The sequence below is a fragment of the Dichotomopilus funicola genome (genome assembly GCF_033296635.1).
Source record: "Dichotomopilus funicola strain CBS 141.50 unplaced genomic scaffold C8A04scaffold_125, whole genome shotgun sequence".
Classification (NCBI taxonomy): Eukaryota; Fungi; Ascomycota; class Sordariomycetes; order Sordariales; family Chaetomiaceae; genus Dichotomopilus; species Dichotomopilus funicola.
The window spans coordinates 1-27961 of record NW_026944146.1 but is presented as its reverse complement, the minus strand read 5'-3'; the positions used below and the strand labels follow the sequence as shown (position 1 = coordinate 27961).

Sequence of the window (27961 nt, the reverse complement as noted above, 5' to 3'; positions counted from 1 at the left end):
CCACCTCACAACCACCGACCTTTGCTGACAGTTACAGGCTATGCGGGAGGCAATGGCACAATCAGGGACATTTTAGAGCTTCTGTCGCCTTCTTCTGATCCCTGAATTTGCTCATACTGTCCATCACTTGCCGACGACGAGCATTTCACCTTCCGGTCGCAACAATCCTTCTTTGAAAAGCCTTCCTGCAGCGCACTGGGCCTCGGGCCAAACCACAAGCGACAAGTTGTGAAATAGCGGCGCGTTGAAAAATTGAGGTTCACTCAAATTGGATGGAAGCCCCAACAAATTAAGGTGCCAATGCATCCAAATGACACAAAGACCAAGCAGCTGCACGGTCCATGTCAATGTCAAGAAATCTTCTCTTCGGTAATTGGGTACTTTTCAGGAATGCAGCGCGAGACAAGGTCAAGCAGGTGTTCTGCCTCAGCTGCCTGACTTTTTAGTGGACCGCCCTCCCACATGGCGCATTGATGCCTTCCCTGCCTGCGGAGCGAACCAGGATCCCGTGACAACGCGGCGCCGCTCGACCACTCGACCCAGTGGTTGCCTGCTCAACATGGGACGCGCCATGCAATTATTTACAACGCAAGAAGCGCCCATCTTTCGGCTGCCCTCGCCCTTTCAACCCCAAAGCATCACCTCCTTCAGTCAATTGAGACTCTGCAACAACCAAGGCGAGCCTGAAGCCCAGTTTGCAGCAGTGACAGAAGCCAACCGCTCCTGACACCATTCGGCCATCCACCGACCCTCTCCCCAGCATGGCACCTAGAAGGGGCAGTAAGCCCGCCCTTGATGGCTGCAGGGTTGCACTGAGTGGGACATTCCAAGGAACGACACATGCAACGATCAAGACGAGGGCCGAAGCTCTTGGTGCAACCGTCGGCAGCCGTGTCGCCGACGACACTACACACTTGATCGCTACCGAAGCAGATTACGACAAACCGTCGCCCAAAGTCTCGCAGGCGCAATCGTTAGACATTCACATCGTCACTCTCGATTGGCTCCAGACATGCGAGACACAAAACGCCAAAGCTACCGAAAAGTATTTTGTCCCGCATTGGTCGAGTTCGCAACAAGTCACAGGTTCATCCCAGTCCCAAACGACACCCCCCCAAACCAACAACACCACTACTGCACGAAGCACACGATCGCGGAAGCGTGCTCCATCTCCTGCTGCCAACGATGCGTCCGGTAGCGATGCCCCGCCGAAATCCAAGAAGACGAGGGGACGTAAGACCACCATGAGTAAAACCGACCCGGCTGATGATGATAGCGACGCGCCCGATGCGATCAACGGTGCCACCCAACCGGCCGACGAGAAACAATCGAAACAAGCAAAAGTGGAGAAAGCTGTAGGGGAAGGACAAGTTGCAAAGAGCAAGGACCTGCACATACCCCTTGATGAAGGGTGCCCCTTTTTCACATCAAAGGTGTACATCAGCCCGGAAGGGGTTATCTACGATGCCTCGCTCAATCAAACAAATGCTTCACACAACAACAACAAATTTTATCGGATTCAGGTAAGCGGACGAGATCGCGCGGTCAGAATTACTGTTTCTAATGTCCGGAGCAGTTACTACAAAGTTCTGGTGTCTTTCACACTTGGACAAGATGGGGTCGTGTCGGGGAGCGCGGCCAAACCGCATACACGTCCTCGAGCAGCTTGGATGGTGCAATGCGGCAATTTGAGAAAAAATTCAAGGACAAGTCCAGTCTCGCTTGGAAAGATCGTGGGAATCCCCCCAAGCCCGGAAAATACGCGTTTGTAGAGAAGAACTACGACGAGGACTCGGATGACGATGAAGGGGAGGGCGGCGACAACGAAGCCGAACAGAAAAAGGCGTCCACTTGGGAACCGCCCAAATCTGCGCTTGAGCCAGCCGTACAAACCCTCATGGAGCTCATCTTCAACCAACAATACTTCAACGCTACCATGTCCTCACTGAATTATGACGCTAACAAATTACCGCTCGGCAAACTCAGCAAGGCGACCATCACCCGAGGCTTCCAAACGCTTAAAGACCTGTCCGCTCTCATCGACGAGCCCGGGTTGGCTACCTCCGAGTATGGCACTTCGTTCCACAACGCTGTGGAGAACCTCTCAAACACTTTTTACTCGGTGATTCCGCACGCTTTTGGGCGTAACCGGCCTCCCGTCATCAACACGCACGCCATGCTCAAGACAGAAATAGAACTTCTGGAAAGCCTGAGCGATATGAAGGATGCGGCGCTCCTCATGAAGGTGGACAAGTCTGCTGAGGATGAAGTCCACCCGCTCGACAGACATTATCAGGCGTTGAAGATGCAGGAAATGACCCCACTGGACCCAACGAGTAACGAATACACACAGCTGCAAAACTACCTGGTGGAGAGCCGTGGTTCGACTCACGGACACCAGTACGCGGTTGAGTCTATTTTCCGCATCGAACGACAGGGCGAGACCGAGCGATTCGACGGTAGCTTTGGAAAAATGAACCAGAACAGGAGACTCTTGTGGCACGGCTCGCGCTGTACGAATTTCGGTGGCATTTTGAGCCAGGTACGTGACCGTCATTTTTTCCCATGGTCGGCGACCACCTATGCTAACCCGCCACTTAGGGCTTGAGAATTGCACCCCCTGAAGCGCCCGTATCAGGATACATGTTCGGAAAGGGTATCTACCTAGCGGACATGGCCTCCAAATCGGCCAACTACTGTTGCTCGTACATCTCGGGCGGAACTGCGCTGTTACTGTTGTGTGAAGCAGAGCTCGGCGACCCGATGCAGGAGCTTGTAAACGCTTCATACACAGCGGGAGAAGACGCCAAGGGGAAGGGCATGATTTCGACTTGGGGTCAAGGTTCCACCGGCCCAAGCCAGTGGAAGGACGCCTCCTGTGTTCACCCTTCTCTCGCGGGCGTGAAGATGGTAAGTCCTGTTGCCTACGTAGGCTCCCAGAACCATATACGACCCGCTAACAGGAAGCACAGCCCGACACCTCTGTGGTCCCTGGCCCGACAAATGTGCCGAACGCTGGGCTTTACTACAATGAGTATATTTGCTACGATGTTTCGCAGGTCCGCTTGCGCTATCTGCTGCGTGTTCGCATGTAAAAGCCGGACCTAGCTAGTTCAAACGGTTTGCTTGGGAATGGGGCGTTTGGTAACTCGGGTCCTATCGAGTCTTGTTGATAAATCTTTCCTCCTTCATCCTCTGCTAGTCAATCGACATTGTTAGGCACGTCATCGGAATTACTTTGTGCAAAAACTTTGGGCGATGCATGTGACGGGATACCCGGACGTTTTGGCTGTGGATCAATCATGTGACGCTAGCCACCTCGACCGCATCTAATATGGAGCACTTGAATCTGTCATGCTCGACGGACATATCGCGTGGTACTGTAGCAGCACCGATAGGTACACAAATGAATGGTTTCGTCTATATCTATGCCCGCAATGAATGTTGCACCACCAAGCCCCCAGGTTGAAGATGTCCAGAGCAGAGGTATTCGTAGCCCCAACGCCCATCGTTCTCCAAGGCATGGGGTGCATGCAGAATGCGTGCCCCACCGCCAAGACCCAGATGAACCACTGGGGCCAGCGCTGACCCTCCACGTTGGCACTCCGTTCCGCTGCGGTTCCCCCAACCCCCCACATCTCAATTGCAGCCCAGGATGAGCAAAGACTTGCCCTGAACCGCCCGGTCAGTGAAACTTTTTGAGCGGCAAATCCAGCATTCAGGTTGACGAGCGACACGCCGGGCCATCTCGCTCTCAAAAACCTAGCGACAACGCGATGTTTGCAGCAATCCGGGACTTGAACCCGCCTTCACACGACGACTACAACAAATTGCACAAACCGCGGGCGCCAAAACTGCAAACAAAGCAGCAGGGGACAGCACAGGGGAGGACGGTCGGAGGAACACAGCAGCGACAGCAATAGCGACAGCGAGCGGGGATTGACAGCCCGCGCGCCCCAACCGGCCCCGGTTGTCGCCGATGACGCACCGAGACACGCCGCAGCAGGAGCAGCAGCAGCAGCAGCAGCGCGCCACAGTCAACTCCCTCCACCAGCACCAGCATCAGCGCCAGAGGCAGCACCGGGAACCACCGCCTATTCATGAGTACCTCACCCCGACCCCAGAAGCGGACAAACACCTGCGTCACGTGTCGTGCACGCAAGGTCCGATGCGACGGCCGCCGGGGAATCTGCACCAACTGTGAGCGCCTCAGCTTCAGCTGCTCCTATGACGAGAACGTGGGCGTTGAAGTCGTACCCGGGGAAGGTAGCGTGGGCAATGCCATCTCAGTCCCTCGACGGCGCGTGCGCCAGGCTTGCCAGAACTGCCACGCCCGGAAGGCCCGTTGCAGCGGGTCGATGCCGAGCTGTGACCGATGCCGGGCCCAGCGCTTGGAGTGTGTCTACCGCCCCGGCAAACGGGCACTGCCTCTCCCCCTTCCAACCCCCACGGCCGCTCCCTCGCCCGGGTCGTCCGCCATGGACCTTGACTCGCACGCAAGTGGAGGGCAGAGCGCACCCCATCCGGACGACGGCACGTCCAGCAGCAACGCCAGCCCTGCCACCACCTCCCTGGATCCTACCGAACCCGATGAGGCGCTCGCCCTCAAGGCCTTTGACCACTTCTTCCGTCACGTCTACCACGTCGCCATGTTTTCCTTCTTGCACCGCCCATCCCTCATGGAGCTCTACCATGCCGGGTCCCTGGACCGTGCCCTCGTGCTCGCCGTGGTCGGGGTCACTTCGCTGCTAACAGACCTTGGCCCGGGGATGGTAGACTATGGCAATCGGTGCATTGATGAGGCCATGTCCCTCTGCTTAGCCGGCCTCGAGAAGCCAACCATCTCCCGCCTGCAGGCGCTTGTCCTCGTCATCAAGCACCGCATTCTCTCCAAGCGCTTTTCCGGCGCCTTTATGCTGCATGCCATCGCAAGCCGCTTTGCCACAGCCATGCGGTTGTACCAGGAGAATACTGATCTCTGCTTTCTTGCGCGGGAAGCCCGTCGTCGTCTCATGTGGACCATCTTCATGATCGACGCATCCATCTCGATAGGGCAAGCTGATGTTGCGCTGTGGTTTGACGCGGAACACCAAATCCATCTGCAACTGCCCTGTAATGAGCGAAATTTCGATTTTGACCTTCCAGACCCAACAGAAGGGCTGCGGGGCCCGGGCCCAGATCCCACCACGGGCATCATCCCTCCTATACCGGATGTGTTGGGACTCATGGCCCTGCATATACGGCTCTACTGGATGCGCACACGTATCCTGCAATGCGCCTCCAAGATGACCGCTTCGCCGTCGAGTGAGACGGTCGCTGCGCTACCAGCACAACTGGCCGAGTTCGCCACAGAGCTCGAAGTCTTCGAGGCGAGATTGCCGGCCTCGTTCCGGGAAAATGAGGCCAACTTCCGTCTACGCAGTTATTCCACCCGGCTCAACATCTTCATTACCACGCACCTGCTCTGGAGACAGTGTCATCTCGACTTGTATCGCCTATTCCTCCCCGGGCTCAAGGATGCGCTTTCGCCAACGGCATTGCAGCAACTAGACCCTCACTTTGTTCTGCACAAGCGCCGCAGCTGCTATGAGCATGCTCGCGGCATGGCCGACATGTTCTCGCAGTTGCTGAGCTTGAGCAGCACCTGCGCCAGCCCACCAGTAGCCGATCTCGATCTGCCAGGCTGCGCATTCCAATGCTCCAAGGTACTGTATCACGGCCTCCAGACCGACAACGCCTATCTAGGCTTTACCGAGGAGCGCGTACGGGAGCTGGCGAACCTTTGTTTCCGTGCTGCTCGACAGTCGACCCCTGGCCCCGCATCTACTAGTATTGTAAGACACACTCTCTCCCTTTCTCTTCTCTTCTGTCCGCGTGCTTCAAACCGTCCATCTCGACATGTGAGGAAAATGAATGAACACTTACCGTGACCAGCAAGCGGATATTGAGCGGCTCATTACCAACGGCCTATCGTTGCCCGAGGTACCGCTCAACTCCCAGCCGGGTCGTGCTCGTAACCTTGGGCCCGGAACAGGAACACCATACCTCGCTGCACAAGGTGCGACACTAAGGACGGAACACCCTGGACTCCAACAACTCCTAGGGCCGACCCCCTCGGGTGCGACTCCCGTAGATCAAGTCAGCGTGGGATCTATGCAGATGCCGCCACCATCTTCTCTCGGCCCAATCGCGTCTGCCTTGAACATCCCCATGCCAGAGGCAGCGGGGCCGGGTCAGGGAGCGGCCAATGCAGGTGTTGCACCGTCCCAAGCGAGCGCCATCACAACCGGGAGCAATGCCTTTGAAGAGCTGCCCGACGCGCTTAACTTTGGGCCCGAATTTTTTGGAATGGAGTCGTGGTCGGCCTTGTCGCACGGCTGGGCTGATATCGGGCACTTTACCGGTACTGGCATGTCATGACACAGTTTGCCAAAGGAGTAAAAACTCAGATCCAAAAGTACCTCCCTCGTCTGTGGAGGTAAGTGTTTTGGGGAGACAAGACATTTTTGTATTGAACCCATCGCATCGGGTCGCAATCACACCATTTCAGGCATGCATCGCGTCATCCCACCCACGTGCGCGTGGGGTGCAGGTTTGGCAAGCGCCTCGGGTCGGGGCGGTGTGACATCGTATTCCGGACAGACGCACATCAACACATCGTGGTTTCTTACCAAAACTGCACTTCAGGTGATCAAAATCTCCGTCAACGGAGAAAAGAAAAATTGGTAACGGGAACAGGGAGAAAGGGAACGAGTAGGCGTGGCAAATAACCATTAACTCGTAAAGGTATTAGGATGCTAGCTCATGTACCTCGTATAGACATTATAAAATACGCTATTTTGAAACACCGCTGTGTCCAACATCCACCATCCCCACATCACTCGCATTCTCAACTTGTCTCACCGCAACAGGGGACTTTCTTCTGTTGGGTCGGCGTCTTCGCTCGCCCGACGTGATCCCACAGCCACAACCGTGACACCCCGATCTAGGTCAACGGTTTGTTCCCGATAAATCCATCCCAGACAAACCCCCGCCCCGGGACCAAACACAAGAGAGCTAGCGAGAATGACCAGAGCGACACGCCAACCGGCTTCGATCAGGACCCAATAAAGCACCGTGAGGCCAATAAAAAAGGCGTCAATGGTGATAAACTTCAGGGTAGAGCGCGTCAGCTCCTTTCGGTCGTCGGGTTGGGTCAGAGCCCAAATAAAGTGTGCATGTGCCGCAACGGATAACAAAATGGGTGCCGTATATATGACCGCCGTGGCGATTCGGTTCGACTCCAGATGCAAACTGCTACTCCATGCGTCCCGCACGAGCAACACCCCCTTTCGAGTAACCTGACGTATAACCGAGACCCAGATTGGGAAGAATAGCCATACCAGCACCGTGGCCGGATGTTTCAAGACCAGCATCAAGACGGAGGGCAGGACATAACCCGCCACAACGGCGACGGGAATAGCCACGGCCTCGGCGGCTCTTGCTAGCTGCCGCATGGCTTCCCCAAACGTTGGGTCTGCCGGGCCGGAGAGCTGCTGCGGGACCCCGTTCTTCCGTGCTGCAATAATCTGGCGACTGCGGTGGAAAAAGGCCGGGATGATGACAAGCTGCCAGACGACGGCACCGCCGATGAGATTGAACACAAGCCAAGGCCCGGTCGGATACGCGATCAATGCGTTGGGGGAGTTGCAGATCCGGGCCGCCTCGACGGTGCTGATGGTAAGCAAACCGGCAACGAATGAGAGGATGACGGCCATGATGCTAAACGCGCGCGTCGACGCGACGGCTTCCTGGAAGAAACTGACGAGGAAGCATGCAGGACTCCCGAGAAGCGGGATTTGTGCGAGCCAAGGAAGACGCGACCGGGCGTGACACTGGGAGTAGAGCATGTAGGTGTTGGTGTCGCCGTGCGCGAAAAGAACGTAGCCGGTAAGGATGGCCAGCAAAATTGGTACCACGAGCAGATAGCGCAGGGAGAAGCTGTGGACTGCTGGCCGGGGCCGTTGACGAGTGATAGAGTCCATAATTCGGCGTCGGCGCTGCGTTAAACGCACTGGTAGGGAACCTTTTTTGGATGAAAACAATTCGCTCCGCCGGTTGGCAAGCAAAATCGTCGCTTCGAAAGTTGTTGATGAAATGCGCAATGTTTGTTTTTTGGTGGACCTCGGCGCCATCAGCTCCCCTGCAGCTCCCCGCAATGCCGATGTGGGGCTTGGTTCGAGCCCCGATGGGGCCAATGGGGGAGCAAACTCCCAAAGAGATGCGGGGTTAACGTTACACAGGGTTACAGGCTCGCTATGGTCAACAAACCAAAATAGATAATTATTAACCCCAACCTGTCAACATTCTACCATTTTTAATGGATTCTGACGATTATAAATGGGAAATTAGCAGCCTAGAAGTCTAATATCCATACAGTTATAACATCGGCTTGAAATCTTGTTTTCAAACTGCTTAATTACCGATTGCTTCATTTTTTTCTTTCCGTCTTCTTTCACTTGTTGGATTTTATTCTATTCCGTCCCCTTTCGCTTTTCTAAACTAGTTAGTTATTCCCTTTTGTCTTTTTTCACTCTTGAAGAAAAGTAGCGCATCCACTTAATCTGCCGCTTTTTTTGCCACAGTGAGACAGGAAGTCCGCGGCTTTAAGGTGAGCAAGCAAGTGGAACGGAATGTTCATCTTGTTCCCAACGCATTCAATTAACTAATTTGTGCTTCAAACTTAATAATTACTAAATCCGGCGACCACGACTGTTTGTTACCTGCGCAATCAACCTTGTGCGCTTTTAAGGTCTACCTATAAAATGGATTCAATTAATTTTCAGCTCTTGAAGGGGAAGCAAATCTATCGCACGATCGGCCACTGAGACCGCGCAACAAACACCGCACAAAACATCGGCATCCAACACACCGTACAAGTAATTTAGGAAGTCGCGCTCCAGGACAGCCTTGGGGGACCGTTCACCCGCCGCACGACCACACCGCCGCCTCACCCTAGTGAATCGCTAATCATTACCGAGCCTTATCCTGAGTTAGGTTCTTGTCGTTGGGCCTAACCTTGACCTGTTCCTGATATCGACATTTTAGTCTGACTTGCAGCTCGACAACGCCCAACTAAATGCGTGATAATTCCCTCATTAGTATGGTCGCGGCCCCCTCAGAGTGGCCGTCAAGCAAAGTGCAAACCGCACTTGCTACGCCCACGTGCGATCAAAGCTGACGGCAGCTCAGTCTTGATTCATCAGTCAAATACATCTACTATTGGGCCTCGGTTACCCCCAGCAGTCCGAGGTCATCAAGTAGGGTGACAGCGGATCTCGGTATGGATGGACACAAGGACTCGAATATTGATGAACGCACGCTGGCCGGGGATGCCGGCAGGATGCTGGGTGATAAACGTCACAACCGCCCACCCAAATCTTTTTTGCCCATGGTTTGTAAGACACAACAGCGCGTGTTGGTACATCAAGGGCAGCCCGTAAAGGTTAATTGATCAAGTCCATATACCCTGGGCACCTGCCATGTGTCATTCAATGGTGGCCCGCTTCTCTTCCAGAGTGGCTGCATTGTCTGCATCAGGGCGGCGTGATGGACCATGTGTCCCACACCTCTGCCGTTTCCGGAGGCAATCTCACCTCAGCCCCGGATGTATGAGTCCACAAAGCACACAACAACGGCTAAAAGGCTCTAGTGCCAGCACAGTGGCGGAGACAAGAGACTGTATCGCGTGCGGTGAAATACGGCGGCTTCAATATGACATTCACAGTGACAAAGGTGCCTTCTAGAATGTGCTTGACCGAACGTGGCTCATCCCTTAAAGTCAATGCAGTGTGCTGATATTCTAACGTTATCAGCATTAGAGCTTATTGAGGAACTTCATCGAACCGTCGCTGTAGCAATCATTGGTTGCTGTATTCCATAACTGCAACCCATCCGCCTGGGGCTGTGTCAGTCATCCGGGGACGCCCGGCCTGTAACTTTCGCAAGGAATGTTCTCGATAGGTAGCTGTCAGTCGCCTGATGTTATACTCCCCCGGAATGCGGGTGCGTAGCAACAGGTTCCAAGCGCTTACACCGAGCGAGAATGTGGTGGGTGGGCTGGGAATAACGAAACATAAGAGGGTAGGTAACTAAAAGTCCAATACCGATGAGAGGCTCTCGGACTCACGCATGAGCAAAACCAACGCATTACAAGTACGTCGGCCGTAAATCCTTCTTGCTCTCGGCCGGGACGTCTCTTGTCGAAATGAACTCGGCAAGCTCCCCACCCCCCATTAGTTTCTGAATCCATTTCTCGATTAATTATACCCCTTGGCCCCACGAACTCAAACCTCGCCGCTGACCATCAAGATGCCGGTTGGAATCCCGGATACAACCGACTTTGAAACCTTACGACGGACAGAATACAACTACCTGGACGCCCAGGACCATGTTTACCTGGATTACACGGGATCAGGCCTCACCGCAGCTTCTCAGGTACGGCACCACAGTACTCGGTTCGCCACTACCCTGTATGGGAATCCGCACTCCATCAATCCAACCAGTGCTGCGGCCACGGAGGCCATAGACCGCACTAAATCCAGGGTTCTTGCACATGTCAATGCTTCTCCTGGTGAATACACGGTTGTCTTTACTGCAAACGCTACTGCCGCAGCGCGACTGGTCGGCGAGGCCTACCCTTTTCACCGTGGGCGCGGACTTGTCCTGACAGCTGACAACCACAATTCCATCAACGGTATCAGGGAGTTTGCCGCTTCCAAAGGAGCCCAAACAAAATACATTCCCCTTCTCCAACCTGACCTTCGTATCAGCCATACGGATGTCACCTCTGCTCTCGGTCCAAGTCGGCGTCTTTGGCGTCGACTTCCAACTAGATGTCACTGCATGCTTCGAAGGTCTAGCCTAAACCCTAAATCAGCGGGCCTATTCGCATATCCAGCACAGAGCAACTTCAGCGGCGTCCGCCACCCCCTTTCATGGACCGCCCTAGCTCAAGAAAGGGGCTATCACGTCCTACTCGACGCGGCTGCCTACCTCCCCACTGCAACGTTAGACTTGTCAGAAGTCAAGCCAGACTTTGTGATAGTCAGCTGGTACAAGTTATTTGGCTATCCCACTGGGATAGGATGCCTGATCGCGCGCAAAGAGTCTCTCGACCTCCTTCGCATGCAACGGCCCTGGTTTTCTGGCGGGACTATCCAAGCTGCCGCGGCATCAGTTCCATGGCACACGCTTGCACCAGGAGCCGAAGCTTTCGAAGATGGCACCCCAAACTTCCTCGGGATCCCAGACGTTCACTTTGGTCTAGATTGGCTGGAAGCGATCGGCGTATCTGCCATTGGGGCTCGAGTTAATTTCTTGACGGGGCTCTTCTTGGATCGTCTCTTGCAGATGCATCATAGCAATGGAACGCCCATGGTGAGAGTATACGGGCCGATCAACACGGATATGCGCGGGGGCACGATCACGTTCAACTTTCTTGATGCAAGAGAGAAGGTGATTGATGACCGGCTGGTCGGCCTGGAGTCGGCTGCGGCCCGAATTTCCCTTCGGACCGGGTGTTTCTGTAATCCCGGGGCCGGCGAAGCTGCATTAGGCTTGGATAAATCGGTCGTCCAACTGCTGACAAGGCCCCGCAAACCGTTACGGAAGGTTGATAGGCAACTTGAGGCCCACGGGGTTGAAACGCTGGGCGCCGTGCGCGTTTCGTTTGGCCTAGCCTCAAACACCACGGACTTGGATAAGTTCTTTGGGTTCGCTGAAAAGACGTACAAGGACCGGATCGTGGTTAGAGAAGGGCCACCCATCCGACCGCAGTGTTGAGAAAAGGAGCGGAGAAGGGTGTAAAAGCATTTGACTTCGTACTATTTTCTCATGGATTCACTCGTTTTAATTAAGTTCCATTTCTTACCCCCAGGTGACGATACCTGCGCTCCTGGCCACCCCAACTCTCCGGCCCGTGCATCATCGTCAAACCACTTGATTCCAAGAAGATAGACATGTATCATGGCGGAGGTAATGAAACGCCGCCTATGCATTTACTTCTTGCTGAGATGTTCGTCGATAAAGTCGAGAATGGGTACGATGTACGTGTCCCAGCCAGGAACATCAGGGCCCTAAACAACTTGTAAGCATGGGCGCCGCTATACGATGATATAAATTCAGTTGCCTCGGGGTCGTACTGTATACTTCAAATCAAATACGTGGGGTTCCCCCTCTTCGTAAGACTCAACGACGGGGACACCAGCATCCTTGAGCACGCTGGCCATTGCGTAGCTCTGTTCCACAGGAACGTCAACGTCCCCGGTTCCGTGTAGAAAAGCAGTAGGGGGAAACAAATCAGCCCCCTTCTTGCCCTCAGCCGCTCGGTGCTGAAGAACCCGGAGAGGGGATACCGAACGAACAAATGCGATCAGCTCCTCCTCGCTCTGAAATCTTTCGCCGTGCAAAATACCCACACGCAACCCCTCGGCTGACGCGCTCAGGGCATACCTGATATGTAGTTCGGCCTGGATCAAAGCCCTTTCCGTGTATTTGAAATCGGTTGCCCACAACTTGCTGATGACAGTATCAGGGATGCGCTTGAACTCATCCCACGGGAGTGCATCGGTTACGGCATTTGCTTGATCACGGTCTCGTAAAAGTTTGGCAAGAGTCTCCTCCGAGAACCTGCCATCCCAAGGAGGCTGGGTGGCTCGGGTAGCACGTTTCTCTGGTGGCCCGAAGGCGCTCATGGAGACAAAGTCCACGACTCCATACATGTTGACGATTGCCTTGGGGGAGGGACTGGGAACATGCAGTCCCGCTAAAGTAGCCAAATGGCCACCGGCGGACTCTCCGGTCAGGACGTAGCGGTCAACGTCAACCTGATTTTCCCCGAGGATGGATGGGAGATTTGCGCGGCACCAAGAAATGGCTGCGAGGGTATCTTCTAGCTGTTCTTCGACCCCAGCTTGAGGGGCAAGGCGGTAGTTGTGAGATACGAAGTGATAGCCCCGCTGCCGGAAGCCGGGCGCCATCCATGGAAGCGGAGCAAAGTCTGCGAGGTGTGTTAACCTGAGTGGAAAGCTCAGGAGTCAAAACAAGAACAACGTCAAGATGCCAACATACGAAATCCACCGAACCACCCGCCTCCGTGAGTCCTAATTAATGCAAATCAGTAACTGTGATAATAAAGAGAAGCGAGCTCGGGATTGTTACACACCAAATGATAAACGGAGCCGGCTCGCTGATGGGAGTTTCGGCGGGCCATACACGGACCGCGAGTTCCACGCCACTTGGTGGTGTGAACGTGTGGTCGCTGAATCCCGGCGGCGCGGAAGGGGGAAGCGCGGAATCTTGTTTATCCTTCGTGGCCATATTGTTCGAGATACATAGAGCGGCAGCAGCTGAGATTTGTTCGCCGAACATGCGATTGCGCTGAGTGGAAAAGAAGCAGGGACCAGAATTCGGCAAAATCAAAGGCCACGGATACCTAATTATAAATGGTTTCCCCGCAATACGCCCTTTATAATACAAGCGGGCCACAACCGGCCAGCGTTAGTTATGGGTGAAATAAGTTTTGATCGTTTATTCACTAATTAAGGGATGGATCCACGGTGGCCAGAAAAGTAAGGTAATTAAGAGAGATGGTGACTATTTAAATGCATATCGTCCACACCTGGATCACAAACCTCCTGGACGAGTCACGAGCCGAAATCATCTTCACCTGTTATTCTCCCAATATAACCATTTTCCTCGAGGTCTTGCAATCCTCACCTTCTTTCCTTGCTTGCCCCGTTTCCTTTAGCCGTCATAACTGTCAGGGTGTGAACAAAACGAAGCTTTCCTTTCTCCACACGGAACTCGTGGCTGTCGGGAATTGTGGCAAAGCTGAGAAATACCGAAACCGTCCCGACCGTCTCGTCTATAACATAGCGCCGGTCCACTAAAGAAACGCCGCTGGGTATTCCAACATCGCACCGGTCGTCTGGGCCGCCATTGCCCGTGTAAAGACCGCCTTCCAACCGCGCACAGGGATGGCCCCACGGGACGACAACACTCTTGTCGCTGAAGATATCGCAGTAGGCGTCTGCTGCAGCCTGAATAACCTCGCGTGTATCTCGGTCCGCCTCGGGGATAACGTCCCAGTTCTCTTTGCTAGCCCAGTCAAGAGTGCTTGTCGCGTTGAACAGCCAGTCATCGGGCCCCGTGACAAGCGCGTCGATCTTGGACACGGTGTTGTCCGTGAAGTACATTTGGACGCCGATAACGCGTTGCTCGACGCCGGTGGCCGAAATCAACTCCGTGTATGTTGCGCATTGTGTAGTGTCCAAATCGTGTCGGCTGTGGTCGATTGGTAGGGCCGAAGCTAAAATTCCAGAATCGAAAGCGGCATCCGCAAAATTTTCTCGGTAGACTAAAGCGTCAGATACAGGCTGGAGCAAGGTAGGATCTCCCCCTTTCTGGGCGGCGACTAGGCTGTCGGCAGCCGTCTGGAGAAACTCGCGGGTGCAATCAGCTGCCCAAGTGAAAGAAGGGCCTACAGCCCAAAGCGCAAGCAGTGTAAGAGAGAGCATAGTGGGCAGGATGAATAATTCCTCTTTTCTGAATCCTGGGGTCGAGAATTTAAGAGGGCTCAGGGCGAGTAAGAAGGACAGTGGGAGGGGGGTTGATGATATGTCAAGTAGTCCATGGCACCCGCGGATAAATACCGAAATACTCGAGGTCATAGCATAGTATTCGGCCACGTTTAATTCCACACAGCCGTCCCATTTTAAATTTCGGCAGTTATCCTAGGCGAAGTGATTGGACCCCTGCAATTGCCCGGAGATCCCAGGGATGTTAAAGATTAACTGAGATCGGCATATATCACGGAAGCTGGAAGACCAGGAAACTTAAGCTTAGTCCACCTCGTTAACCAGGTCCGAAACTTTGATCTCCTTATTCCTTCTTGCCTTCAGTTCCGCTGCTTTCGGCACGGATCGGTGAGGCCGCTTCCAGAGGGTTGTTCCCAACCCTCGCACATGAGTCACTGGGGAACGAACAAAGAGGAAGGAACGCCCAGGCACACACAGCCTTTGATAATCCACAACCTAACACCAACAGGTAACAAACAGTTCTTTCCATATAGTGTAGTGGTTTAGCATTCCAGATTTTCAGCATCATGAATATTCTGGCGACCCGGGTTCGAACCCCGGTATGGAAAATTATGGCCAACTTTTTTTATGTGGTGTATTTTGGTTCCTAAGAACACAGTAACTATGCCAGGCTAGCTAGCCCATCGAACCACCCCCATCTAACCAACTACCAATTGGACAGTTCGCCTCAGATCTAAGACGATATGTCCCTTAGGTAAGTAACGCTGTAAAATTCAGCGTTCGCTTTTATATAGTGCTCCTTACCATGGGTTAGGTAGATATTGTGTTGAAGTGACACATTTGTTCGGCTTTAATTTGAGCAACTTACCCGATGTAGTCAGACCCCATCTAGTTTTTGTCACGTCCCCGGATTGTTTTGGTGAACAAACAATGATTTCCGGGCTACATTTCCTCTAGGTCCATCGCTCTCGTTTTCCAGCTCTTCCTTTCAAGTTTCATCGCAGATGCATCCATCCTTGATGCTTGAGCCGATATCTGGGAAACGACCATCCTGAACATTGCAATGTCCGAAGTCACCGAGCTTTCAAATCCAATCCCGTCTTCTGACCCAGCGCCGGCATACCGGCCTGCCGGCAGGCCGGCAGGCAGCCTGTGAGCAACCAGTTACCAGTGTTAGGCACTGTGTACTCAATTCCCGGGCCAGGGGATGGGAACTGCACCCCGACAACCCACTAACTTTCCCCCTTCGGTATTTAACGATCGTCTCAAGTTTATTCCATCAGATAACTTTGGGTGGCGGCATGCGGGCGAGGTACGGACCGTTGGGCATCGAGGGGTCTCTTTTTCCCAACATTGGTAGCCAAAACTCACGTTACACCGCAGAACCCTGTTTTTTCCCCATTTCTTCACATAGGTACCCGTTGCGCGGAGCCCCGGTCTGTCGTGGCATCACCAACGGCTTCCTCGGACTGGAAATGCGGCATGCCGGTCTACCCAGCACCCGAGAACATGACCTCGGGGACGGATGTTGGAAGGGTGGAGAAATGCCGCGCATCGGCCTAGTTCATGCTGCGGACTCGCACAGACATCCCATATTACAATATCGCAGTGCCCTGAGTTAGGCAGGCAAGCAGGTAAGGCAAACGATGGCGAGTAACAGTCCTCGTTTTCTACAGCACTAAACCTCTTAACGGCCCCCCACGCCTTCTTCACCGGTATCCAACGGGACGAAAAAGACCAATCCTCCTCGTCATTCGTGTAACCACATAACCGCCGTCAAGTCGCCGATAAGCTTTCTCGAATGGCCGAATCCTGGATTTTGAGGTCGTGACCTTCAAAGGGAGGGTCGCCCCAGACTGGACGGCAGGACGGCGATGCGAATCGGGCCCTCTCTCCACCATGCCATCATGGAAATGGAAACAACGGGACCGGGGTATCAGGCTCGGAAATCACCTCGCCTGAGGTGGCCCGTCTCCGGATCGTCCACATTCTTGACTGTCGTCAATGTGCATGATCGACGCGGGTGGGCCGGTATGATCGACCTCTGTTGATGGTTCTCTGCCGCCTGCCCACACAACAGGAGTACAGCCATACCCAGACGACATTTCCCATTTTCTTAGGTTCCACACACCCCAGGACCACGAACGCACAAGACCATTAAAAGCAACTCACGTGAACCACGGGTTATTGCCACTTGAAGCCCGCCGCGCGGATGGCAAGTCGTCTTCGTGAACGGTCTGACCCTGTCCCGGATTGTCCCTACCAAGCATCACATGCTTCACAGGAGCGATTTACATTTGAGGTCTAGAAAGACTAAAGTTTAAAAACTTGAGTTTTTCAGTCTAGTTAGTACTCTATGATAAGGTATTTTTCAGTCCCAGAGCCCCACGAAGTCTCGGCAGCCGGTTGCCGAAGAGTTGGGTTCTGCATGGCCCTCGTCGATGCCCAGTCTACCAACTCGGGAGACGGTGGGCATGCTTCAGATGCGGGGTGCCGCCACCGCACTCTTACCAGATGCAGTCCGTGGAGTGCGCGCCCCCTTCCGTTTCTCACGCTTACCCATTTTATCTATTTCGTGTGCTTTTGATCCTAGCGTTTCATTTGACAACGGCCGTAGATCCAAACACAGTGCCAATTTCCCCTACAAAGCGGAACCAATCCAAGAGGTTGTGAAAGGAGAAGCGACTTTCAGAAGCTCTTGGCTGCCGTGACCTCGAACTTCAAGTTCATGTCGCGAGATTGGTCATGCGGAAGAAATTTGGACTTTTTGGGTCCTTTTTGGAGGCATTTTGGCGAACATTTGGAGATGGGTGTTGCATTCCGTGACCCGCTGTATGGTCACTAGGTGGCTCCTTCATGCCTAACTAATGCTAGAGTCGTGGGAATTAGGGACGGGGAAACACGGCAAGACGGAGTAGGCCCAGGGACACGCTGAAGAAACGTGGTTGCTACAAGTGGGTGTGCTGTAGGTGATGCACTTAGGGAAAAAAGAGTCTTGAAAATCAATATAAAATGAGGATTTCCACTCCAACTACCAGGACCTCGGGAACAACTGTTCACGATTTCCGCGAGACGCCGACTCTCGAGTTGGTAAAAGCCGGAAGTCTCACTCCTCCTTCCCACAAGCTTTGAACCAATTACTGTTTTTCTTGCTCCATCATCACCCATTTGTCATGTTTGGTTCTGGGCATGGCTCCGGCCATACCCGCCACAACGGCCACAGTCACGGGAACCATCACCACGGCTCAAAGTCCTCAAAAAGCAAATCCCAAGGGGCAGCTCTTGTCTCAGGGGTCAACCTGTACTCCTTTCTATTCGTCATCAACGAATTCGTTGTCAACTACGAACCACTTGAGGGCCAAGACCGTCCCCTGAGGGACCCGTGGCTTAATATCATACCCCCACAAGACGCAGCGGCATACACCGACGAGCTCGTTGGGACAGTTTTCCGGTACCAGAATGGGCATGTCTCCCCAGCCCAAGGCTACTTTTGGTATGCGAATATCCGCGCTGTGCCCTGGAATAAACCGGGTTTTGGTTTGATGGAGGCCTCGCCGACAGGGACTAACTGGCATGATGATTCAGGCACCGACCTGCCATGGGCCACAAAGGATACATCGTCCGATTGGACCCAGACGGCAGTGTTACCGGGTATCCGGGAGAATACAAGGCACAGACCGTCTTTGCTTGTTCGTCTCTCCTCCCTATGATTGTGACGAACAGCGATGCTTCGCTCGGGTCGGCCTCAATGTGGCAAACCCAAGCATGCGCTGCCTGCAGCCCACAATATCAAAACCAAGAATACACCCGGTGGTGGCACCTGCATTTCACTCAAGGCGACTCCCAAGGGAGCGGTATCTCTTCCGTCAACTCTGTTGCTTCGGGTTGCCCGTATGTCGTGGGCAAGGACGCGGCATGGATTCCGTCCTTGGTGCCCAGTGCTTATCGGAATACTAGTGTCAACGCGGTCCCTTCAACTGGATTGTCGGGAGATCTGCCAATTATCCTGGCCTTGATGGGCTTTCATGGAGCACTGGGGAGGGCGAGCGACGTATTTCACCACCAAAAATGGAGTATGGGTAGATGGAACGGAGGTGGGAGGGCTTCCAGTTATCGTATGGACTTACTTCTTATCCATTTTTCTTTTTCGAAGGTATTCTAACAAGCGTAGTTCCTAGATCGGGCGAAAGCCCTCGCGGCCTCTTCGTTCAGGTATGCGCCGATAACTTGGTAGAGGGCCTTCAAGATTGTGAAGAGAACAACCTCCCGGAAGCGGTCTGGAATCAAATGCTTCGCGAGCTCGAATGCTGCACGATCCTCGTTCAAGGATAAGATGGAACCCCTTGGTTGTCGCTCGACGTCGATCGCCCCATAGCTTCTGCCTTTCACAAGCCCAGTATTTCATCGTTTTTGATGCTGTTAGGGGGCGGGATATTGATGCGCACGTTGGTTCGTCGTCGCTTGGGCTGGTTTCTGATTCAGGTATGTGTGTATGCTCGTGGTACTATTCTCATTGATTTCCTTGGCAATCCAGCGATATAGGATGGGCAGATCAACGCCTCGAATCAACAGATGTTTGGTTTCAATTTGGAGAAGATATGTCGACATGATTCTGAATTGTTCGTAGTATTCGTGCTCGTTTGTCGACTCTAATTAATAGTCAGACTCCACCTCGCCTTCACACATGAGGCACCTGACGCCGCAGCGGGCCTCTGAGAGCCCGACAGCGTACTTGGAAAGCTACCCATCATCAAACATACAAAGGAGGAAAGGCAAAATCGAGCCACAGAAAAGGCCCTCCCTAGTTTCCTAACCCGGCTCGTACCGACCACATCGCAAGCACCACTAGTGGCGAACGCATCCCAGGCCCCGAGTGCCTCAGCTCGTGTTATACCGCATCAGGTAACCTAACGGCAATATCTCCAGATTGTGTAATGTAACGCACCCATGGCAAGGAGGGGTATTGTAACTAAAAGGATTTGGATTAGCGAAATTCCTTCTGACGGGGGTTTGAAAAACGTACCTTTGGTTCCGTGATCTTCAAATACCGGACCTGAATTCCACTCGTCGTGAAGTAAGGAATCTCAAACTTGACCTGAATTGGGCGCTTCGCTCCCTTTCCAGGAGCCCCAACACCGCCCATGCTCCCACCGAACCCGCCAGTCATGCCACCACCATGCTCATCGTCACCCCGGACACTGGGAAGGCCCAACTCGGCACGCATGAGAAACTCCTTGCCACCACCAAACTGTTTAATCTTCCATACGATGGCACTTTGCTCGGGGGCGTAGTGCACCGAACCGACGTTTGTGCGGAAGCGTGGGGTATCGGCGTCATCGGGGACAGGTACTATTATTTCGACATTGTTGGCCGTGCTGCGGCGCTTGAACTGGGCCCTTGCTTTGAGCATGTACTCGATACGGGACCCGCTATGCGACTCGACGACACATTCCACCCAGATGAGAGGCTTGACCTGGGTGTTGAGGCGGTATGACATGAGCTCGAACTCTCCATCAGGCGGGATGAAGCTGATGGTGCGGTCGTTCTCGAACCGCGAGAGCCGCACACACTGGTGGAACTTGACGTCCTCCATCTCGATCGCTTTGCCGCGCGTTGTCCGCCCCGTGGTCTCGAACATGACCTTGTCATTAAGCCCCAACCGCAACTCAGGCATGCCCGACAAATAGCATTTCATCTTGATGGCCCCCAAAATTTCAGAACGGAGTACATTGCCGTTGGCAGACACCAGAAGGTTAAGGGATTCGACAACATCAAGAAAGACTTCGTTCTTCCGGTAACGGATACCCTCAGAACGCCATGAAACAGCGTTCGTAACGGCGATAGGCGGCCGGGCTTGTATCTCGAGTTTGTGCGACTCTTGCGTGATGTACTCTTGGAGGATCTTTGACTCGGTTGTCTGGGGGTATCCAAAGTCCATCATTTCGTCGAGGAGTTCGTAGATGATAACAAAGTTGTCGCGAATTGACTCCTCTTCCAGGGCCTTGAAATATTCCGTAAATACCTCCACAATCTTGTGGAGAAAGAGAAGAATTTCGGCAGCATTGGTGTTTCGTTTCGTGAGCGCGAGTAGATAAAGATTGTTGTGTCGGATATAGAGGTACTGGGAGCGCCGAGTGTTAGTCAAATGCATCAACGACATGAAGCTTGGGGATCTCGAGTCAGGGGAAGTGTTACGTTGATGCCCTCGTGGGAAAAACAAGGCGGAACTGCGGACGATTCCTCTTCAGCTTCGCTAAGGAGTACGGGGAACTTTTCGACCGCCGACATAGGAATGTCTCCCCTATAGTTGCGGGCCAACAGGGTCTTGCCCTTGAGGTCCAGAAAGAAGACGGCTGACGCCATGGCAAGGAGCTTGGCGAGCGTATTGGTTGGCAAGCGAGTTGCAAACTGGTGGGAGGTGCCGGGCGAGGAGGCGTAACTCGAAGCCGTTCGCGTTCGCGTCGCCCTGCAGTCAAAGGTGGGATTCTAAATCGGCCGTTGAGGTTGAAAGTGTTCTTGGTGCTGGTTCCACTCCTCCCAGCAGCACAGTTCCGAATGCACGGGCCCAGGATTGCTTCCGCTGGAACCTCCACTGGAAACATCCCCCACGGTCCGGCGGGGCATCGGAGATGGTTAAATTTTGCTCCGGTTCCATTCTTTGTGGGGCTTCCCAAGTGGGTCCCATGCTTTCCTCATCAAAAAAAAACTTTCACACAGGTCTTCGCTCTTTCTTCCCTCTCGCTTCAACGCGCCCAATAGACAGTGCAGTCCATCGTATGCACAACTGGAGCCGGCATTCTGTCGTGTTTCCGATACGTGTTAATGTTGATGAAGTCTGCGATTTGGAGGCGCGGAGAGGAATTTCACGCGGCGCCATAAGAACTGCCCGAGTACTGTTGCTCCTTGGGGCGATTTCCTTGTTACTTGGGCGGCGTCAGAGGCGCCGAACATACGGCTCAATTCCAGCACTCTTTCACCAGGGTTCAACGATTGCACCCCCAACTTCAGCCAGGTGTTTCTAATTTTCGTTCCCGCCGCCGTTAAAACTCCTAGGTAGGTGGCCGATGGCTTGCCAAACTAGAAAACCTGTGATTTTCCGGGGTATTCCGTCTTGCCTAGGTAGCTTACTGAGGTGCTTGGCTAGAGCCTTGCAGGTCGCCCAGAGACGTGCCTGATGTTCGGTATTCGTACCTGCGGCGCAAACCAGAAGCATGCGCCGTTTCAGGAGAAATGTGGAGAGGATATTTGGTGTCTTGAGGCCGCCCTGTAGCTACCCTCATGTCCGTCGGTTTGATTAGAAGCTTGAGTTCCACTGTTAAAACCTGAGCAAAGATGATATTCGGCCCGAAAACATGCCGCGCTCAGCAGACGCAATGCACACAAAAAAGAAATATTCATGTGTCTGCGTCCAGCACTCCTCGCGAGACGAACACGTCCTAGCGGAACGGTATGGCGATAAGTTGTTTGCGAAAAGAAGAAAATCGGCCACTCGGCCAGGTCCCCAGAGGAGTACTACGATCCTTGCCTTCGAGACTGGCAAACTTTATTTACAGCAGCAAGGGGTCCCTGAAGGACGAAATATCAACTCGACGGAACATGGATGAACCTCTTGTGTTGCATGTGAATGTTTGGTGGGTCGGGCATGACAAAGCGCGGCCGAGCCGAGCAGCGGGACGGGAGCTCTGACATGTGCTTGTCAACGCCACCAAATTCGTGGAGCAGTGTATTCGTAGTTCTCAGAGGTCGGGAATGCGCTGCTATCATAACCAACCGTCGTCCCCCTCCTTGGATCGACGGCAGCGGCTAGCCTGAAGCCGCCAAAACCTAGCCTAGCTCCTGGTAAGCCATGACACAGAGATTATTCAAATGGCAGGTCGGAGGATCCATCTCCTTTGCCGTCTCAACAGTTCATCCCCGCATTCGAGGTTGTGACGGAGTGGAGAGGGCGAAGTCAAGGGTTCCATCATTTGCACGCCTCCCTCGCCGGTACTTCGTCCCGAGGGAAGAGCCCTAGGAAGCGAGAAGCTTAATGCTCTGGGGAAGTAATTGTCAGTCAAGGAAGCTTTGTGTCCGGTTCAATGGCAGATCGACCCAAAGCGGGAGACCAACTTTGAAAGATTAATGCATGCGAGCATCTCAAGCTGAAAATCGAAGCACCGAACCTTCGAAATGCCCCGGGAGAGGGACCTGAAGACAGGAGTTAGCAAGCGGTGGGTGGGTCCTCGCCGTTAGGGGACCACGCTGCGCCTGACCTCACTGAGTGCAACATCCCGAACCAGTGGTTCCCCGCGCAAAGCGCTTGCAAGGCCAATCCACCCCCCCGTCAAGACATGTGCAGTCGACAGTTCTTCACCGGGGTTTCCACGCCCCCCCATCAGCGTTTGCCCCCCCCCAATCTGCCCACGACTTCAACCAACATTCATCAGTAGTTTTCCAGAACACGCGGCACACAACAAACCAGAGCCCGCGATTGCATTCCACGAAACCTTCGGCGCTACGGTTTCCTGTCCTTTGGGCCTAAGACTCGTGTTCGCGTACGAATACTTCGACTCGAAATCTCCTGCTTGGTGATCCCAGAGTGCATCTTCACCCCCCCAGGTGCCCCGCCGCCCGAGGGTTCCCACGACTTCCGACAGCCCCATTCTTCCTTGCCTGACCACTGTTTTGTTGCGGGCAGACGGGCAATTTATCTCGTGATAGTCGCATCGGAGACGGCCGCGATCGCTGACTTCAATCCTCGCCGAGACACCGGTTTTCGGGTGAGCCCGCATCTCCTCCAGCCTCGCCTGGAAGGACGAAATCGACGACTGCACGACGGGCCAAGCGTACGGGACGCGACAACCGGCCAGGAACTCGATCCCGGTTTTCAGGGCGCCGACGAATTGCTGTGATGCCAATTCAGAAGTGGTCTTGAACGCGGATACCGCTCGCTGAGATCTGCCGCTAGGGGCGACCAGACGTTGAAGACCACAGCGCATCACATGCCGACCGCCTATCGCCGAACGAGAGTCGCCAACGCAACACACCACACCACAACCTCAACGTGTAAAACGCGATCCGGCAGTGCTCCCTGACGAAGGACATAACCACCGCTGCGCTCGGGCAAAGCAGTCGCAGACAAATTAAAAGTAAATACACAACATGCCGGGGCCGCCCGATCACCATGTCGACAATCGCAGAGCGGCTGGCGATTTCTCGCTCCAATTGCCACCTCTCGCGCCGCAATTCCCAAGCGACCCGACAACAGAACTGCCCCCAATTCAGGTTCCTCGGGAACACTCCCGGACAAACTCAACGCAAACCTTGCCACCACTATCTTCGTTAACTGGCCCGACAAACCATTCGACTCTTCCAAACCCGAGCGATGCCTCCCCCCACCAGGCGCCCTACCCCCACCCACCAACCCACTGGCCCAGCCTTAACCCGTTCACAACATACTACACCCCGAGCTACCTAGATCCGGAGTCATCCCCTAGTATGTCGTCAGACCCGGCTGCTAGCCGCAGCGTCAGCCTAGATGATCCCGATGTTAGGATGGCTGCCGAAGCATTGGGCCAGATGAGGACCGGTACGTCAACCGAGGATACTGTTTGTGTGTAGTGTGTATGGTGCAGTGACGGGCTAACTCTCAGCCGTTCTCGCATAGAAAGCGGTTCTTCACCTCGTAACCGAGAGACCACCCCAAGTGACCGCAAAACACCACGCGATTACCATTCCGCTAGCCCCTCACGGACCAGCAACAATGGCAATGTCGAACCACTCTTGTCCTTGATCACCACAACATACCCATTCCTTGGTAACACGATTGAAGGCGCAGCTTCAGCATACAATACCGGTAAAAATTACTCGCCACATCTCAAATCCGGCGCCGAATATTTCGAGAACTTGGTCAAGCCAGCGGTCGAGACGGTCGGGCGAAAAACAGGGGTAGAGGGGGGGATGAGGTGGCTCCTCTCCATGCGCGGCCGGAAACAACGGCCTTCTGCGGACCTCGAGCCAGACGGACGGGAAAACAAACGCCGCAGACCGGATCTAGAGAACAAGGGACGTGGCGTCTTGAATTCACCTCCTCAAGACGTACGAGGGGAGAGCGAGGACCGGCGCATGTCGATCAGTACCGTCGACACGCTACCCGCTTATGACGACCAGAAATCACCGGCATATACCGAATCAGTCGACGACAAAACCCAGTCTGACCAAAGTCCTTCGCCCAATGGGCAGCAGTGGGGTCAACGATTTGTCGTCACGACATCCGGCCTTGGTGTCGCGATGAAGGACGAGAGCATGAAGAGCCTGCGATACTGCCTCAAAGTGGTCAAGAATACGAACGGGTATCTAGGGGAGGTTCTCGTCAGCTTGAGGGGTGTCATTGATGAATATGACCGCACCACGCCAGGGAACGGCGAAACTCCCGGGGCCACAGAAACCGGCGAACAGCCACCGACACCACGTACCGCCGAGGATCGCAACCGGCTAATTCTGCGCATGACGGAGCTTCGGGATGAGCTGTACACTGTCATTCAGCGCACGGTGCAGACCGTTTCCAAGTACACGGGGAGTGCTTTACCCGAAAACGCCAGGAACTTGGTCCACAGCCAGCTTATGAGCCTGCCGGCACGGTATCAATTCCATTACCTAAGACAATTTGAGGCTCGGCAACCTAATGCCAGCCCTGACGCCTTTACGCGAGAGAGCGCCCACCTGGCCCTACTTTTCGCGAAGGAGGCGTTGCAAATGACCAACCAAGTTGGCGACGTGCTGAACCGGACGCTCATGAGTGCAGAGCAATGGTGCAACACCTTGTACCGTAAGAATAACGAGCATTCTCCGTCGCCGATCATCACGGACCAGTCCCTGCCGGCCACGCCAGGTACCACCACCGACCGGGATGTCGACATGTCTGGCTAGGCACTAGTCATAAAGCAGGAGACGTGGACAAAGCATCGTCTTGTTTCTACTGCAAGCTTTTCTCGAGCGTGAACCGAACTGCCCCAGTTTTTTTTGGTGACATGAGGATCTGTCCTGGGTATTACATATCTATTCTCCCTCTGATTGACGATTTTGGCGCTTTTTTCTTCTTCTCTTCTTTCTTACCTCCTCCCCCGCTTCTCCCTCCTCGGCCCACGCCCGGGTTGTAACCCGAGTGGCCCGTCCATTCGCTTTCTTCTCTTTGCCTACTAGTCTTCTTTGCACCTCCTGATACCACACGGATACGCCTGCATGTTCCTTGTTGCTTCTGCTATTTTGTTGGGTAGTGGCTGTCGTTTCGTTATAATTGGGTGTGTCGATTAGAACTTCATTGTCTGCTTATGTATAAGTTACAAAAACAGGCGGGTTATCGGTTGTCGCCTGCGGCCCTGAACGAGAAGGTTGTTTCAGTCCAGCACAATTTACTTATTCATTGCAAGTTTCTTCAACGAGCCACGCAAGAATTTCTTGCGTGCTACCCGCTCGGACAACCCTGCACGTGTTGTCCCGGTTTGATGCCCAGGAGAGTTTTTCTTCTCCCGGGCAGTTCAGATCCAACAATTCTTCCGGCAGCTCGTCCCCGTCACCCACAAAAGCTGGAATCCACCCTGCCGTGCGGGCCCCAACCACATCCTTCTCGTACTCATCCCCAATGTAGACCTTGCACCAAGTCGCGGCAGTGGCCTGTTCTACAGACTCAACCCCTTCTTGTGTGGCAACCAACTGAGTTGCGAGGCCTTCCGCGGCGTCAAAGATTTGCCGGTCGGGCTTGGCAAACCCGACATCATAGGACATACAATGTAGGTCAACGTCGTATTGTTGCTCCCTCACAACATGAGGCTGTTCAATGTCGGTCCCAAAACGCAACGGGCTAACGTTGAAGCCGAGTGAAGAGAGGATACTGGGGACACGGTCGTCGGAATTGGTGATGACACCGACTACGACGCGGTGGAAGTAGGCCCGGGTTGGCTGATGGTGGCGTTGACCTTGGTGCTTCTCTTTGAGAGTTCGAATGAGAGGTAACACTCCCGGAGAAACGGTATACCCTTCGTGAGATGCGAAACGATGTAGAAGGGTGGGAGCCAGCTGCTTGGGGAGGTCCACACCAGTTCCGACGAGGGGTTGAAAAGTTTTGTGAATGACCTACAGAGAGTCAGGACGGTCAGGTTCAATCAGTCAGGAGGAGGAATGTCCTGCTCACATTAGTCCACCAAGTCGTGGCGCCCATGCCGCTTGATTTCCCGTAGTTGGGATAGGCTTTAATCTCGGAAGAAAAGGCGGCCCTGAAAGATGCTGCGACGTCTTGCGAGTTGAATCCCTGGAGCCCACATTGTCGGGCAACGGCTGTGTACTGTTCGTGGATGGGGCTTTTAGGGTGGAAGAGGGTCCCGAATGCATCAAAACAGAGGAGGAGGTTCCGGCGCTCCATCATAAGGGCTTTTTGAGGGTTGCTGATAGGAGTGATGTTGAGTAGCTCGTCAAGTTCAAGACTAGGTACCGAGGGAAAGCGACACCGAGTCTTGGCTGCGGGGCGTTCCTATTGGCACAGCGAGACTGACGACAAGAGGTGTAATTAATAAGATCCAACTTGAGACAACGGCAATCCAGAATGCCGACAACTAATTACCTCTTTTTAGCCCCAAACCGTAACCCGAACACGAAACTCAGAACCCCGCCAAGTACCTACCCTTCCTCGCTATGGCCAACAAAAGCGGCACACCCAAACAGATGGCTCAAGTCCAATCCATTAACATTCGATAAAATCTTGGTAGATTTTGATTGATTTACTCTTTTTTGTCTTCTTTTACGTTACTTGTTTTCGTTTATTCTTTTTGGTCTTTTTTCACTTTTGTAGCAAAGTAGGTTAATTATCCAGGGACTTGGTCTGCCGCTTTTTTTGGCCATAGCGAGCCTTCCACAATTATTCATTAACTCTACAGTCAATAATAATAGTTTATGATCCGGTATTTTAGCACCACTCCTTAATATCATGTCTAATCATCTGAGATTCCGAGCAGACACACATACTTACTTACCTAACTTAGATAGAGCGCTTTGACGCTTTCGAAAATATCCAATGCACCAGCCCAAATAATTACGCCTCGGTCGACCATCCAGACCCAGGCGGAGATCTTAAACTTTGTCATCACCGCCACCAGGTCCTCGCCATTAGCCTCGACGCCGAAGGAAACGACAACCAAACAGTCCCAATCGAACTCTGCCATTGGTGCCCGTCCACGGTTCGGCGCCTTTTTACCGATGCCACGGCCACCATCGTAGCTGGCGAACACTTGTTCTCGTCTCTTGGAAACATGGTAACGTACCTTATAAGCGAGCCGAACATATAATAAGCGAGCCAAACACTCTCCACCACTCTACAAACACTATCCTCCATTGCAGCACAACAACACTAG

The 27961-nt window shown here is 53.7% G+C and overlaps 9 protein-coding genes and 1 non-coding gene across 10 annotated transcripts; 5 read left to right on the top strand and 5 right to left on the bottom strand.

Annotated features, from left to right (window-relative positions):
• Positions 1–761: 761 nt before the first annotated feature.
• On the top strand, positions 762–6420 carry C8A04DRAFT_16060 (poly polymerase catalytic domain-containing protein; the record flags this gene model as incomplete). The annotated part of the gene is made up of 6 exons (XM_062778716.1): positions 762–1523; positions 1574–2542; positions 2602–2910; positions 2973–3091; positions 4061–5834; positions 5935–6420. The coding sequence occupies 6 exons, from the start codon at positions 762–764 to the stop codon at positions 6418–6420; spliced, it is 4419 nt and encodes a 1472-aa protein (XP_062632594.1).
• Positions 6421–6899: 479 nt separating this feature from the next.
• On the bottom strand, positions 6900–8024 carry C8A04DRAFT_16059 (uncharacterized protein; the record flags this gene model as incomplete). Its single annotated transcript, XM_062778715.1, has 1 exon — positions 6900–8024. The coding sequence occupies one exon, from the start codon at positions 8022–8024 to the stop codon at positions 6900–6902; it is 1125 nt and encodes a 374-aa protein (XP_062632593.1).
• A 2326-nt stretch (positions 8025–10350) lies between these two features.
• Positions 10351–11823, top strand: C8A04DRAFT_40897 (molybdenum cofactor sulfurase; the record flags this gene model as incomplete). The annotated part of the gene is made up of 1 exon (XM_062785096.1): positions 10351–11823. One exon carries the CDS (start codon positions 10351–10353, stop codon positions 11821–11823), a length of 1473 nt encoding a protein of 490 aa, XP_062632592.1.
• Positions 11824–12038: 215 nt separating this feature from the next.
• On the bottom strand, positions 12039–13359 carry C8A04DRAFT_33310 (putative isoprenylcysteine alpha-carbonyl methylesterase ICMEL2; the record flags this gene model as incomplete). Its single annotated transcript, XM_062782418.1, has 4 exons — positions 12039–12116; positions 12183–13039; positions 13111–13142; positions 13205–13359. 4 exons carry the CDS (start codon positions 13357–13359, stop codon positions 12039–12041), a joined length of 1122 nt encoding a protein of 373 aa, XP_062632591.1.
• Positions 13360–13754: 395 nt separating this feature from the next.
• C8A04DRAFT_16061 (uncharacterized protein) lies at positions 13755–14558 on the bottom strand (the record flags this gene model as incomplete). Its single annotated transcript, XM_062778717.1, has 1 exon — positions 13755–14558. The coding sequence occupies one exon, from the start codon at positions 14556–14558 to the stop codon at positions 13755–13757; it is 804 nt and encodes a 267-aa protein (XP_062632590.1).
• A 544-nt stretch (positions 14559–15102) lies between these two features.
• C8A04DRAFT_t148 lies at positions 15103–15187 on the top strand. Its single transcript has one exon. It is a non-coding gene; the product is annotated as a tRNA-Glu (tRNA).
• A 2565-nt stretch (positions 15188–17752) lies between these two features.
• C8A04DRAFT_40894 (uncharacterized protein) lies at positions 17753–18911 on the top strand (the record flags this gene model as incomplete). Its single annotated transcript, XM_062785095.1, has 3 exons — positions 17753–18072; positions 18165–18694; positions 18751–18911. The coding sequence occupies 3 exons, from the start codon at positions 17753–17755 to the stop codon at positions 18909–18911; spliced, it is 1011 nt and encodes a 336-aa protein (XP_062632589.1).
• A 556-nt stretch (positions 18912–19467) lies between these two features.
• C8A04DRAFT_33308 (AP-1 complex subunit MU-1) lies at positions 19468–20942 on the bottom strand (the record flags this gene model as incomplete). Its single annotated transcript, XM_062782417.1, has 3 exons — positions 19468–19548; positions 19603–20700; positions 20775–20942. The coding sequence occupies 3 exons, from the start codon at positions 20940–20942 to the stop codon at positions 19468–19470; spliced, it is 1347 nt and encodes a 448-aa protein (XP_062632588.1).
• A 2778-nt stretch (positions 20943–23720) lies between these two features.
• Positions 23721–25487, top strand: C8A04DRAFT_33307 (transcription factor Opi1-domain-containing protein; the record flags this gene model as incomplete). Its single annotated transcript, XM_062782416.1, has 2 exons — positions 23721–24147; positions 24226–25487. 2 exons carry the CDS (start codon positions 23721–23723, stop codon positions 25485–25487), a joined length of 1689 nt encoding a protein of 562 aa, XP_062632587.1.
• Positions 25488–25973: 486 nt separating this feature from the next.
• On the bottom strand, positions 25974–26976 carry C8A04DRAFT_16054 (uncharacterized protein; the record flags this gene model as incomplete). The annotated part of the gene is made up of 2 exons (XM_062778714.1): positions 25974–26690; positions 26749–26976. The coding sequence occupies 2 exons, from the start codon at positions 26974–26976 to the stop codon at positions 25974–25976; spliced, it is 945 nt and encodes a 314-aa protein (XP_062632586.1).
• Between the last annotated feature and the right edge of the window lie 985 nt (positions 26977–27961).